Below are 15,625 nucleotides of genomic sequence, written 5' to 3' on the forward strand. Positions count from 1 at the left end.
ACATTGTCTGTTACCTAGTTAGCATTTCTTATTTTGCTTATCAAACTAACTTTTTGTGTCTGTTTTTTAATTTGATTACAATTTCTTGGGACAGCTGTTGGCTTTTTCAGTGTTTTTCTGCAACGCCTAGCTTAACAAGGCATGAATCTGGGCTGTGGCCTTTACATCTTGTCTCTCATTACTGATGATAATGTATTGCTACTAATTATGATAAATTTTTCTGGTGGGGCTACGTTTGACTTTCTTCATGGTCAGTAGGAACTTGGAGGCATATGTCTAGTTCAAAATAAAATGCAAATATTGTACAGCACCCATTAGGGTGGAGTACTTAGATAACTTTATAGACTAGAAAAGGATACTAGAAAGATCAAGTTTTCAGCCTTACAGAAGTCTTTATATAGTGTGCTCAGTGGCAAGAAGTACTGCATTAGTAGGTGGAGAGGGGAAATATTAGAACATTTGTTAAATGCTGATTAATTGCTGTCAAGTTTTGTATTTAAAACAAGATCTGTGTTTAAAAAGAACTGATTTAGGAGTCTGACCACAGACAAATCATGAACAATGCCTGCCATTGTATGGGTGCTGCTATCATAAAAAGTCATGGAGTAAGCAGCAACCTTCAGGAATATACCAAATAAGAAGATGTGAAAGACTGAGGTTGGAAGGGCTTATGTTCCACAAAAGATTGAAATAAAAGATTAAGAGATGTTACTGAAACCACATGCTATTTTTTTCAGCTGTCATACAACTGACATAGCTATATGCTATTTATGTAGGAGCTAATGAAAAGCTTTACAAAGCACTGCATGAAAAACTGTGGTCACACTTGTTTCCCTTTCATACAAATGATTTTTAGCACAGAAGATGACATTTCCTGCATTTTTCATGAATGTAGTTTCAGAAACGAATGTAGTCAGTGAAAATTTGCCTGAAAGAGCCAGTGGAACTATTTTTCCTCTGCCTGGAAAGCACTCAGGCCTTTAGGAGAAGAGGATTCATCTTGTCTATTTTCAGACATCTATATTCGAGATGTCTGCCTTGGGGTGAGATGAACTGAATGCTTGAAAGTTCTGTTTCTCTCTGCTGACTTTAAAAAAGTCTAGCTGACTAGCTCATGTGTAGATGGCTGCATTTTGTCAGGTGAATCTCACTCTGGAAATCAACAGTAAAATGTCATCCTCTGCCAATGTGTAGAGGAAGAAGAAAACAGATGGTACCGGAAAATTTTTGGTGTGGTGTTCTTTTCCTCCCAGTGTAATGCTAATGGGATCCTTCCACAGCAGTAGATCTACTAACTGTATAACTATCCTGGTAACAGGAATTTCAAAAAAGCAAGGACTTCAGCAAAGCAAGGCTGATACAAAAAACCCTGAGCAACAGATTAGTATCTTTCAGTTAAAGAACTGTTGACAATCTGCAAAGGACAATAATTCATTCTAGCCTTTTTAAAGACCATTAAGAGCAAAATTTTAGATTTTGAATATAAGAAAAATCGAAACATTCTGTGGATTCTTGCAAAACAGTAATAACTACCATATTTATGTATGATGACAGAGGCACCATAATTATGTCATTACCTATTTGAAAAGTACTACCAACAAACAGATTTTAGAAGGCACCATTAAATCCCAGCACGGAAATAAATATGACAACATTATTAAAGCAGATAAGAAAAAAGATTAGCTGTTCCATGGCAAATCCTTTTATGTAAGTTACATGTCACTCACTCAGTTACTCTCCCCTTGACTATATAGACTTAAGGAGTTAACTAAAAAATTGCTACTGAGAAATAACTTACAATTTCACTTAAAGAAGAAATTTGCTACAGACTTATGTGAGATATTTATGCAGTTACTAAAAGTGTTAAATTTATCAATTTTCAGAGCTTGAAGTGTAAATTATAAATACTGTAATTTCTCTCCTGTAACACATGCTATGCATTAGAGCACAGTCACATTTCAAATTCAAATATGCTACGTTGCAGTGAGGACTTGGAGCTCTTCACTGTTCTGTTTCACAGACATTAACTAGGAATTTTCTATAAAATCTTCAAACTTGAGAAGATGCCATTTAGACTAACAGGTGAAAGGGAGATGTTAATTTCAATTTAAATAGATAGAAATTTTTTTGCAGGTTTTTTTTATACGTTGGTGAGAGGCTAGAGGTACTATCCAGCTTTCATGTAAGCTGCTAGTTTATGTGTTATCCTCATCTCCAGATCTCTGAATGACATCTAACAATTTTATGTCCTGAACATAGGTTTGCCCAGACTTTTCCTGAAATTACATGTCCCATTGATTTTACTGAAATCACTGAGACAAATACATAGTGTTACTACTTGACCAGCAAAATCAAGGCCCCACACCCTGAATATAAGAACACTTTGAAATAAAATTTTTAAAAAGCTGCTTTTTTTTCTTTCATAAATTACTAGGAAAAAAATGAAAACAGTAATAGTACACAGGGTTGGGCTCTTTGTATGCTGTGGCACAATGATAGTCATCTGTGTAAAATAGATTGCCAGTGCAGTAAGTCATCCTACTTCTGCCAAAGTCCTTACATGTATGTTTGTTTATTTTTCTGCAATAATTGCTACTTTTAATCTCTTTTCTTAATAAAAGCTTGTAAAAGCCAAAGTTTTCTATGCTTGCTTTATTATAGAATCGTAGGCTAATTTTGCAAGTTTATTTTGGATTCATTTTTCTGTCTTCTTTCTCTATTTGTGCTAATGTACTTATGATAATGCATTGTATAGAACACTCGTTGTTTAAGGCCTTCCATAAGCAAAATTTACTATCTTAATTCTGTCTGCAGTTCATGAGCACTTGGCAATTTTGATTTCTTTTGTGTGCACCAGTACAGCATACATCACATATATACCCTTACAGGTTAGCATGCGATAGGTGATGCTTTCAGCTACTTCATTCACAGTGTTCTGGTTTTAGACACTTTTGATTAAAAAGGATTAATCATGTCGTATTGAGCTATGAATGTCACAGAGGCTCTGGGGAAGGCACTGGATGCTTTCTAAATGGATTGTTAGTTATATGCTGGGTACATACTCACTTCGTCTTTTTCTCTTTTAATAAAGGTGTTGGAGATGGAGGAAATGAATTAGGAATGGGCAAAGTAAAAGACGCTGTAAAGAAGCACATAAAAAATGGAGATGTTATAGCTTGTGATGTTGAAGCCAATTTTACTATTGTAGCTGGTAAGGGATTTTGGGGCGGGGGTGGGAGAGCTGTTGATGTTTGAGAATAGACTTCACAAGAAAAAATCTGTCTTTCCAACTACTTTGTATTGGCCCTTTCTTTGTATGACGAAGCAAACAAATCTGTCTGTTTTATGCCCGTTTTCTGAATAGTTAAGCAACTGCAGCTCCAACAGGAATGTCTGAAAATTGAGGATGTTTCATGAAGAAAGTGCATTTAATTGGAATTAGTTGGGAAATCCTGAATATTCTTCAAATATCACACCTTAAATAAAATATCAAAGAAGACTGCATAAGTGATCTGTGTGGGAATTGAAATGTCTATGCACATATGAATTTTCAGTATAATTGATGAGCTTCTGTGGGTGTGACACTGTCAGGGTCATCAGTTGCATTGCTCTGACATGAAGAGATGGTAAGTCCTTTCAACAGCCACTCGAGGACAGATGTACATTCTTAATGTACAACAAAATTTGAATGCTATAGTTAAAATTCTCTTCTACCCTAATAGCTTAGCCAGCATGAAGTAAAATTTGCAGTGAGAGAGATGTGTTCAGCAAGGACCAATTTATGAATGGACCATATTGTACTTAGGCTCAGGTTTCTCAGTTTCTAACCTATCAAGAGTATCAACACTCTTGATACTAAACCAGCAATTCTGGGGGAGAGATGAGAGTGTGGTGACAATTAGATCTACTTCTTGTGGCTATATGTATATAGTATCGATGGTGGCTGTTTTGGCAATTCTGATTATTTTTATTTTGAAAGCAACTGTCACACCCAGACCCTGCAAAGGGAAGCAAGGTGGAGGTTTTGACATGTTTAAGTGTGGAAAACTACATGCACTAAAGCAGCTTCCACACTTTTTGAAAATTTTGCTATTCTGCATCTCTGGAAAAGGTGTCCGGCAGCAGAGATAACTGCTCACAGCAAGTTTCAAATCTAACGATCTCCAATACAGTCTTGACAAAGAAGCTGTCAAACAAGACTGTGTGGACTGATTTCATAACAGCATACAGAAAATTTGTGGATATTAACTACATTAGAATGTCTTTTTGTATAAGATACTTACACCATGCCCACATCATCAAGACACACACAATTAGTTTCACCATGGCTTCATATCTTATAAAACAGCTGAAGTGTGTAATCAGTCATCATTTGTGACCAAAAAGGGATTCTCTGCAACGGTACAGCATTCCGTTAACAAAATCTGACACCAGTGAAAAATTTGCCTGGTTTAGGATACTTTATCAAAGTCTTCTACCTCTGTGTGGTTAAAAGCAAAAGACATCAGGCTGTAACACTGCTCGTCACAGTTCACGGACTTCACATTAAGCCAAGTGGAATTGTGTTATAGACCACGCCCATTTGAGTTTTTGCTTTGTTGGAAAGACAAATGACAAACACTAGATGGAAGCTTGCAGAAATTCAATCTGAAATACTACTGAAAACATTTTATGTTAAGCAATTGTGTATTTCTGAAATACATGTTCCAAATTCATGTCAGTATTTAATTCATACCTATGTTCCATTTCGCCATCGCTACATGAGACTCAGTTGTACATGCCTAATGACTTAGGCAGATTGGGTATCTTTGCAATAACTAGTTGGGGTTTTTTACAATTTGGTTTCATGGTGACATTCTTTCACAGGGGTCTCTAACTGGGGAGGCTATGCCATTGCTTGTGCTCTGTATATTCTCAGCACTTGTGAAATACATGACCGCTATCTGAGGAAAGCTGTTGGGTTTCCACAGTTATCGAAGAAGATGGTCTGGCTATTGGCACTTCCATCGGTTACCAAGGTAATTCCTATAGGGCCAAGGAGTTGTGACTTGGTCGTGACACATAGACGGAATTGGCTACCAGCCACCAAATCCTACCTAGTCCAGTTCAATAGCTTATTTTCACATGGTCTTTTGGTGACTTCTGGGAATCCCTGGTGAACAAGCAGCCACTGTACTTCGAATATTCCGCAAAGGATTCAAGACAGATTACACATAAAAAATCCTCAAAAATGAATGTATTTGTGTGCTGCGACTTCAAGCACAAGACAGTGCTACAATTCTGGGGGCAGTGCAAGAAATCCTTGTATTGCAATACAGTGATTAAAATTCCCTGTTCACTTCCTTAGTATTGTTCACAATTTTATAAATCTCTGTTGTAGCCCCCTTTAGATGTCTCTTCCAAAATCAAAAGTCACAGTTCTAATGCAAAAACCACTTCATACTTCTGATCTTTGCACCTTACTTCTGATCTTTCTACCTTTTCTAATTACGTTAGGAGCTTTCTATAATTAGTTTTGAATGTTTCTAAATTAAAGTTGGAGAAAGACTTGCAGATTAATATTTTTAAACGTGTTTTGACTAATGCAGCTCTGAACAGTGTGATATTCTGGGAATGCAAAGGTTTCAGCCTGAGAAAAAGTAAAATAACTGAGAGGGGTGAGAAATGACTGTGATCTGCGCTCATCCTGCTAAGCACGTGGCTCTGTTTTTAACTTGGCAGTGTTTAAAAAAAAAAATACTCAACGATCAAGTAAAGTTTGTTCCACCATACTTCTAATAACTTAGAAACTTCAAACTTCAGTTTTATTGGCAGAGTACCTCTATAGAGACTTGGACAAAACCAGGAAGTTTGTGACTTCCAAGAATGCTAAGCAAAATGTAATCTGTCTACCATAGACACTGTCCACAACAGTGGAGTATTTCTCCTGAGATGACAGTACATTCTGCATGAAATTCCAACAAAGCACTTCTTCAGTATTTTAGAGTAGGTCTTACTTTTTTTTTTTAATTCTTGCTATTTTGATTTTTCATCTAAAGGTCATAAAACTGAAACTGATCCCAACGTTTAGCATAGCCATATAGCCACTTAACCTTTGACTTAGCAAAGCATGCGGCACCTTTCAGTGCAATCTTTTCCAAAAATAGTTTAATTACTTTTCACTTTTCAATGTTTTTTTCCAGTTACATCTACTGGTTTTGCCCTTTAAAGTAACTTATCCTAAAAACTACTATGATCAAAGTTCCTGGTAATGAGATACTGTAATTAAATGTGATATTGTGTACAGGAAATCCTTCTTGGTGTTTTTTTACTAAGCTGTACAGCTGGGACTATTGATAATGATCCAATAATGGGCTATTGAAAGTGCCATACTAAAATCTATTGAGATAAAATAAATGGAAAGGGTTTTGTGGAGGAGAGAAAATTACAAAATGTCTGACGAGAATATGATAGCTTTAATTATAAATCACACCACAGTAAACAGTGCAGAAGATTGAACATATTAGCATTGACATACTCCATTAGTATAAAATAAAATTCAGGCCATTTATATCTATATGGCTACTTTCTGCCCAATCCAGCTTCTTTTAATGCTATAATAATTATCCACGTAAGATAAAGAGCACCACCACACATACCCACCTCAGTGTTTATATCTGTCTGTTTATAGTTGGAAAGAAGACATCTGAAGGAGTGCCTAAGCACCAAACAGCTTTCTTAGAATGTGTTTTATTTTTCTTCCAAAAATGGCATTCCTTCCATGAAAACTATAGATCATAATTACTAAATGAAGACTTCCCCTGAAACACAAAGGTTATTTCTCTGCAGCCTCATGTTCAAGCAGAGTCAGGATTGCACTGCAACAAACCCCAGAACTGTGGAGCTCTCCTTTCCCACTGAACAGAATGCTGAGATTGTTCTAAGTGCATGGATTAGTCTTTACATATATTTTAATAAGAAATACAGCAAAGCATTTGTTCCTTGTTGAGAACTTGATGAGCAAGAAACAATTTGATCCAACAACCTTTACTTACCTTTCAGCTGTGGAGCTGGTTCCTTATTATGTTAGTTAATGCAATATTGGTTTGATTTTTCAGATGTTCATGGTACTTTTATGCTGAAGTTACTGTAGGGAAATATATTAATTCATACATATCCAAATGTAGCTAATGCTAAACGTCCTGCAGTCAACTCTGCATTTCCTTGCATCTCACAACCAGGTTAATATATCAGGCAGTTGTTCTTTGACTGAACTCTTTATTAATGGTAAGAAATTAACTGTATAGTATTTATTTTGAAATTATGACCTATAAGAGTATGAATTACTTTATAAATGACCAGTATATAAAGATGTGACATTTGTTTCAGTATTCTTTATTAGCTTTGTCATTCATAAGGGAGGGTTTTTTCCTGAATAAAGTGCAAATTAACAAGTTCTTTTCCTGGTTACCCACTCCCAACATAATTATTTACTAAAGAGAGAACTCTGAGCAAATTGCAGCACTTTACAGCTAAGGAAGGGTTCTGTACATTGTGTGTTTTCCTTACAAATGGAAACAATAGCATTTCATGATAGCATACAGTTTATCAGGCATAGTTATACAGTATTAAGCAAGCAAGCCTTTTTTCCCCAAGTAAGCAGATCAGAAAGCTCTAACATGTAAATATGTAGGAGAAACAATTCAAATTAGAAATGACATTTTGTGTATCCAGTTCAGGTGTCTCTTCTGTGACATGAGAGATCCAATTTGCCGCTTTGCATATAGATAGTGCTAAGAAAAACCTCTCTCGTGCAGAAAGATCAGGTGCTTATATTTGCATTTGTATATATGATCATTCAGATGATATAAGCTGAGGTAATTTATAATTTTATAATTTACAAAGTAGCACTTTTTATTCTACAATGTATCCAGATAATTTCCTTAACTAGCCCTGTCATTGCTGTATTGTTACACGATGTCAGGACTGACACCATGTAACTATACGTATTTTTTCTTTAATAGGAAACCGGTGCCTCATTTAACTTTGTTGTAGCTAAGAACTAGGATGCATTGCCAGGAAATACAAGACAAATCTTTATAAAGTGCATTCAGAAAGCAGGTTACCAAATTATACTAAATTCTCTGCTAATTGACCATGTAAGGTATGCTTTAATTATTTCAGAAATGTTTATATTTTGGCCATATACTGTATTATGTAAAATGCAACCATATTGTGTCTAAATTCAGATCTAAAGCTATTGTATTCTTTATGGTTTAGAAGTCTTCCTAGAAAAAAACCTAACATTTAATAAGAGAATATTAGACTTTTTAACTTCATAATTTTTTATCACTAATTTGCATTCAAGAGATAAAGGACTTTGCTGGAATATCAAACAAGAAGTATTTAAACCTATAGGACTGTTTGTCAAAGGCACTGGTAGGTCCGTTTCAGCAGCAATTTCCATCAAAGCAGGGTCTCACACAAATGGAAACAGAACAGTGGACCAAAGACCAGAAAAGGCATTCCTAGGAAAGAAAGGGAAGAGAAGATAGGTATGTGACTGTTTCAAGGTCTTATGTAAATTACCATGGGGTTGGGGCAGGGGGAAGCTAACATGTGACTAGGCTTTTTATTTTTTTCTTAGATTTTTATTAACAGAATTAGAGAAATAAATTTTCTTTGTAGTAAATGCTAAGACAGTAGAAAGAGTTTACCGTGTACATTTCATTTAAAATGAAAAGCAAAGCAGTTTATGCTAGACATATATCCACTTGAAACCAGGTCTTCAAATTCCACTGTTCATAGAACTAGTGTTTTTTCAGAGCTGATGTTATCCCATCTTTTCATCTCGCAATGGATTTTGTCCTCTCTGTGTATTTTAACAGCTCAACTTGGAATACGCTTTGTTATCTGCTTATGTTACTATTAAGCAAGAAAATAACTGTTACAAAGATGAAATTGAGTTGGAGTTCTAAACAAAGTATATGCTATTTCAGAGAAGCCAAAGGAAGCACAATTTCAGGGTTTTCTTTTTTCCCAATTCCTTTCCTAAGCAACCAGAATTCTCATAAAATTAATAGAAAAAAAGAGGACAGAGAGCAAAAGGCACACAGAGATCACAGAAGATGCAGGAAAGTGATTGTAGAGCCCATTCAGGTACTCTCTGTAACCTTTTTTCCAGATGTATCCTCTTTCCCTTCTGTTCTTTCTCTTTAAAAATACATCTGCAGCCAGCTGCTATGCTGGGGAAATGACAGGTAGTTTATAAGATACTTGGGTGGAGGTTCCTCTGATTCTGATTTGTGCAATGTAGGAACTTGAAACCAGGCAAAAAAGGATTCATGTTTCCTAATTGACACTGATGTACTGTTTGAGGGAGTGTGGAGAACAATAATGTAATTCAGTAATTAAATAGCAGTCAAGAATATAAGCCTTTTGGCACTCCCTAAGTTCCAGATGCTGCACATTTGGGACAAGGAAAACAAGGTGTTAGCAAACTGATGTCAAAATAAATATGGAGGATGTGGTCAGTCTCCCCTAGAATTAAAATGAAGGTTTTGATGAATTCTCTTGTCTGATTCAGGATTTTAATTATATTCTATTTCTTTGGGGTTTTTTTAAGGAAGAAAAGCTTCTGAAAACACTTGTGCAGCACAGGGTCCGCAGTGGAAAAACTGCCAGTCTAGAAATGGAAGTGGACGGGCTGCCGTTCTACAACACCCATTCACTTATGATTGAAAAGCTGCTGCAAGAAGCGCAGCAGTGACTGCCCCAAATGATTTCTATATCAAGAGTTGCTCCCATGTTATTTCCTTATTCCCTAGGCTCTCACAAGATATAAAAGATTGGAAAAAGATGGCTTTTCATCTCTGGTGTCTTGGCCGCGCGCAATCTTTCATTGTTATCCTTACAACATCTCTGTGAAGCGAGAAGGGGATATCATCGTGATGATTTGGTCTACCTTTCTTTTCTGTAATGTTACAATGGATAATGGATATGAAATGATATTATATACTAAGAGGTGGTCTGGCTTTTACAAAGAAAGCCTGTCATTAAAATGAAATATTATTGCATTGCTGTTCCTTTTTTACTGACCTCATAACTGCAACAGGAAGTAACTCTTGTAGCAACTTGGATTTAAAAATACCTTGTGGTGGGGAAAACGGCTGCAGTGGCGAGGGGAGGTTCAAAACAAAAAACCCCAGTAAGTGTTACAGTAGTGGAAGTCGTTAAATGTGGCTCCCCTGCACACTTCCTGTAGCCCCTCTAACACTGTCTTCTTATGGTGGTGGATAGTTTGTGAAAGTGTGAGGAGGTGAGGGGAGAGCTTTAACTGCGCTAATGAAAGTGAGGGCAGCATTGCAGACCTTCCATGTAAAGGTAGGCTCTATCATTTGCCTCCTTCATATTAGTAGTTTGCCATTTATATTTTTTTTTCCCTTTCCAGGTAATACAGGAAGGTTGTAGACATTTCAGGGTATCCTGTTGTCCAAAATTAAGGAATTAAAGACATAAATAGTGATTAAAAATTAATGCTCAGAAATTAAAACATGATTAGAAATTAAAACCCATTTGCATTCAGTATGAAATAAAATTATGTAAATGAACATTTAGATGAATTCCAGTTATAGAAATTCAGCTCCTGGCAAGACTAAGTGAAGAAAAATTTAAAAGCCCTACTGAACCACTGCACGACAAATAGTTGTGTATTGTGCCTGACTTTCATCATTTCAAGCTGTGATTTTAGTTTAACTCCAGATGAGTGTCAGGGCTGAAGTTCTGCTAGTTGTCAGCCCTCGCAGCAGAGAGGACAGGATATATTTGACACTGCATCTTTCAGGCACTGATGCTTTAGCTGTCATAAAATGATTATGACAGTACAAAAAGCGAGCATCAAACTGTTGTGCTTTAACAGGGTGAGAATAGCAGCTGTGTTTAGCCACTGCTTATTCCAAAGGACAGTGGACTTCCAGCAGGCAGCAACACCTTGTATCTACTTTTCTTTCTGGCAGGTGACTTTTACTTTCCTTCTCTTATGTAAGACAAACACAAAACTTTCTGAGAATGAGAAAAATCAGTTAGTAGCACAAACACCAGCATTCTTTGAACGTTCATCTTCTGAAGTCCTTGAAGATACACAGCCTTTCAAGACTTAAAACAGTTGAACACTTGTGAGAGAAAGAAATCTTAATGCTAGACTTGATGCTAGACATTCAGATTCACCAAAGCTCCCGATGTTTATTTTATAGATAATTTTTTTTAGATTCATTTTATTTAAAGCCTTCTTCAAGGATGTTACAGTGAAACTGTCTGTGAAGTTTCACAATTAGAAAATAGCACCTTCAGAAGTCTGCAAAGTATAACTATTAAGTGAAATATTTCATATGAATGTTTGAGCTTTTTGCCAAAGCCAGTAACCCCACAGGATAGCATATGTTCACTGCACACAGAACCCACAAAATGAAACTGGCATCATTTAAAAAATGTCTATTCGGGAAAACAAGCAGCTGATTTCCTTCTCTGTGTGCTACATGCTCAGTAGGTTACTGACATATTGCACTAACAGGTGCAATGTATATTATTCTTTCCAAACACTAACTTTTGTCAAAAAAACTTCATTTAGTAAGCTTTTGCTCTTTTTTTCCCCAAAATACAAATTTTAACAGTCAGATTTCATTAAGAAATATCAAATGTAATAATTTATTTGTTTTCTTCTCTAATGTGTGTTTTTAAAATCCCTTCTCGTGTGCAGTCGAAGCACTGTATTTAATCCAATAGCAATGTGTAGCATATCTCTGGCAACCATAGTAGGACCCCTGATTGACTATGTTCTGGCTGAGATGGAAAGAAAAGCTCTGAGTGAGCTTTACTTTCCTCCCATATTGGTTACAGTTCTGCAGCCTAAGCATAATAGTTACAATATAGAAAGAATTGATAAAATAATGACTTCAGAAAAAAAAAAAAAAAAAAAAGAAGAAAAAATCTCCCCCTTCTCTTGCGGGTTAGCAGGTTAAATATTGAGAACTGTAGCAGAATGCTGGACCGTTGCACAAGTTTCCATCTGATTTTAAACTGCAGCAGCTGACCAAAAGCTGACCACATCAAAGTACCGAATCAAATAAACCTTAATCCCTCAGATGGCAATTCAATGTAACTTGGCATGCTTTGCATTCTAGCTAATTTAAACAATGTGGATGACTGTAAAGAAGTAAAGCATAAACAGGACAACAAATATTTCATCTTAGAACAAACTACGTGCGTGTCTTACGGCCTGCCAGGTTATGGGAGTCCATGTAGTTGGCTCAGTGCTGAACAACATACAAGCACGGCATTATGGCAGTCGGGAGTCCCTGCCTTACAACCCCGTTGATACAGACATGAGATTAGAGGGAGGATTTGGAGAAAGTAAAGCTAAACAGCACTAACAGTCAGAAGAAAAAAATGCATCTTTAAGGTCATCCAGTTTGGTGAATGGTCTAAGTATAAAGAAATGTAAAATAATTAAACAAACCAAATGTTAACCTAAGCAAACCTAATCCCCTCCTGGGAGTGGGGACATGAATTCTTTCTGCAACAGGAGGGAGAAAGGAAAGGATCTGTAGTCTCACAAAGAGAAACTGTGGGCCAAAGCCATTAAGATAGTTATTTCAAACACAGAGTGAACAAATACGGGAAGAAAATAATAGAAACATTCTTTATTAAACATATCTCCTAATTATTTCTAATATTGCACTCTCAGGGTGCTTTCCAGAAAACTGTTAGAATATATTCCTTTTAGAAACTGATGACAAGCAAGGCTGTGTTACGATGACATACTTCAGATACCAAGAGTAGACTGTCTGTCTAGAGTATCTTTTGACATTTAAAAAAAAAGAAAGAAACAAAACTGATTATACTGCTGGAAGTTACCAGCTCCAGGTTGCAGAAAGAGAGGTGTTTCAGGAAAAATTTGAAACTAGAGAAGTGAAAGGACAAGGCAGTATTCATGGCATAACAGTTACAGATAGAAGAAGGTATGATAAGCAGATCACAAAGAAGAATCATACAGGATTAATTAGTATAATAAAGAAGAAAAAAACGTAGAGAGGAGATGGTGGTAGAAACAATACTATAGAGCACAACTCCTACATCTTTGACGGCCATTATCTCCACTTATTCCTGTATTTTATTTCTATCTGAACCAGAAAACATAGATCATTCATACATCATATTTCTGATATTGTATTTACTGAACAAGGAGCAAATCCTAAAAGCTATAGTATCTGTGGCAGAAAAACAGAGTTTAAACAGAATCCATGTAACAGTTTCCCTGACAAATGCATTGTTATTTAATTGTCTGCGTGTTCTATGCTGCACAAGACACACAAATTGCCAAGGACACAATAAAAACCTTAGCAAGGTGTAGTATTGTTTAGATGTAAGTAAATTTGTCTTTGAAGACAGTGACACAGAAAAGCACATGGGTTCAAAGCACCTCACGTACTACCAACCTCCTGTTCTTTTCCAAGTCAACAGACCAAATTATTTATCCACATCGGAGCCAAGAGTTCTCATACCTCTGAAAGTCAATAGGAGCTTTATGATGAGGTTCAACAGTCTGAGATTCAACAGTTAATCAACAGGTTAAAGGTCTCAGTAGATGCTAAGTTCCTTGTGCATGTTCTCCCAGAACATCTGACATTATTGGATGGGTTGTTTTAGGAGGCTGGTTCTGGCACAGTCTCTGCAGGCCTCGAAACTGGCTGAAGGAGAAGTTATCCCAGAGAGTTACAGAAATGTTGCAGAAATGCAATTTTTTGTATTTTTTCTTTTAAAAAATATATATTGGGACCTTTATTTTGTTATATCTCCAACCTTTTTTGACAGATGATGACAGCTTGTAGGTAATTATTTGCTCTAGATGCTACGGGCGCAAAGAGAAAGCAGTCAAAGATGAGTTCAACAGAACCACACGCCATGAGTACTAGCTTATTCCAGTCAACGCAGTCATCAAGACAACAGGTTTTGAGTGGTACCACAATGACAACAGATGCGTAATTGTTACCGAACTGACTTAGCACGTGCTTTCCTCACTATTGCCAAGGTCCAAGCACCTCCGGAAACAACCTCACTGTACTGCATTGCTAACATGCCTTTGGGAGGTAACACTGTTGTCATACACGGATAAATCAGACGGATACACAAACACGGCCATAACTGCAGATTTTAGATTAATGTCCCTTTTTTGATGAATGCTACAGGCTGCCCATGTTAGTTGTGGAGGAGTCCTTCAGTCCAGTATCATCATGTGATATTTGTAATAACCCTGGTTGCTGTGGCCTGCTGGGAGTTTCTGGAGCGTTCAGCGGATAGGATTCCTTCGTCTCAGTCCTCAGACCCCCTAGACATGTTAAACAAGAGTCTCGCATCTTGGCAAAGTTCTGGGAAGTGCTTTCACTGGAAAAACAGTACAATACTGGATCAGCAACACAATTGAAAGTAGTCAACAGGAGAGAAACATGGTAAATATTAAATATTTTCTCAGCAAATAGGCAGTTGTTCTCCAACAAGCTGCGAACCACAAGTAGGATGTGGTATGGTCCAAAACAAACTAAAAAAATCAAAACAGTGCTTGAAACCAGTCGTTTAATCTGGATTTTCTTCTTCTTTTGAGTGCCGTGACTCTTATGGACAACTCGTAAAATCCCACAGTAAGAGAAGGCCAGCAGAAAGAAGGGGAAAAGGAAGCCAGCAGAGAAGCGGTAGTAATTGACATTGTGCTCCCATTCTTTGATGGGGTAATGCTCGAAGCACACCACGTGGCTCTCAGCATCCATACTGATCTCCCCATGCGTAAAGACAAAGCAGCATGTCATTATTTCTTTAGTCCAGATAATGATGCTCACAATCGCAGCAGCCTTCATTGTCCGAAACCGTTGAAAACGAAAAGGGTGCACTACTGCGAGATAGCGGTCAATGGAGATGCAGCAGAGGAAGCCCACACTGATATAGATATTCTCATACAAGAGGATGCCACAAATTTTGCACAGGAGCTCATTATAGGTCCAATTGTCATGCTGTAAAACATACTGAAGCCAAAAAGGCAAAGAAAATATGTAGAGCAGGTCTGCTACGGTCAAATTGCAAAGGTAGATACCCAATTCATTTTTAGCCTTGATCTGTAAATACCCATAGTACAGTGACAGGCAGTTAGCTGGCAAGCCTAATATAAATACAAATATGTATACCACAGGGGATAATGTCTGGTGGATATCATGATTAATAGTGCAATTCTCAGTTGCATTCTCTGTGAAATTCACCATCTTCTAGCTCTCCCCGTGTATCACTCATCAGGGTCTCAAATGAATAGATGTAAAATTTAATTTCATCCAGTTTCATGTATTGCTTATTTCTTCCACAAACCTTTAGGCTGAAGTGATGTCTTGCTGCAGGATGTTAATAACCTGAAGGTAAAAAACATGAAAGTCTTCAGAAGGGACATGACTGTCAAATATATAGTACAGTTTTCAGTGAGCTGCTGTTTCCTAGCCCTAAATTTCTCACAGTCTTTGATAGAAGATAAAGCCTGTTTGGGAAATCGTGATTCTTAGGAGTAAGCCCTAGTACTTACCAGAAAAGTACTAGAAAATTTTGTGTCCAAGAA

At 36.9% G+C, this 15,625-nt stretch overlaps 2 protein-coding genes across 12 annotated transcripts in view; one reads left to right on the forward strand and one right to left on the reverse strand.

Moving 5' to 3' along the window:
- Positions 1 to 10,529, forward strand: part of DGLUCY (D-glutamate cyclase) — a 47,677-nt gene extending 37,148 nt beyond the window's left edge. For 4 of the 11 annotated variants that reach the window (XM_049828493.1, XM_049828494.1, XM_049828495.1 and 1 more), the window contains 3 exons: positions 3,092 to 3,211; positions 4,867 to 5,018; positions 9,605 to 10,523. In XM_049828493.1, the coding sequence (XP_049684450.1) occupies positions 3,092 to 3,211; positions 4,867 to 5,018; positions 9,605 to 9,748 (416 nt within the window). In that variant the 3' untranslated portion in view covers positions 9,749 to 10,523. Of the gene's footprint in view, positions 1 to 3,091; positions 3,212 to 3,364; positions 3,627 to 4,866; positions 5,019 to 9,604 lie in introns of those variants that run through there. The other 7 variants (XM_049828497.1, XM_049828498.1, XM_049828499.1 and 4 more) reach the window with 4 other exon arrangements.
- Positions 8,335 to 15,302, reverse strand: GPR68 (G protein-coupled receptor 68). The gene is made up of 2 exons (XM_049828502.1): positions 13,473 to 15,302; positions 8,335 to 8,507 (listed from the first exon to the last, which is right to left on the reverse strand). Exon 1 carries the CDS (start codon positions 15,282 to 15,284, stop codon positions 14,217 to 14,219), a length of 1,068 nt encoding a protein of 355 aa, XP_049684459.1. The 5' UTR covers positions 15,285 to 15,302; the 3' UTR covers positions 8,335 to 8,507; positions 13,473 to 14,216.
- Positions 15,303 to 15,625: the final 323 nt, after the last annotated feature.

Source organism: Accipiter gentilis, chromosome 25 (assembly GCF_929443795.1).
Source record: "Accipiter gentilis chromosome 25, bAccGen1.1, whole genome shotgun sequence".
Classification (NCBI taxonomy): Eukaryota; Metazoa; Chordata; class Aves; order Accipitriformes; family Accipitridae; genus Astur; species Astur gentilis.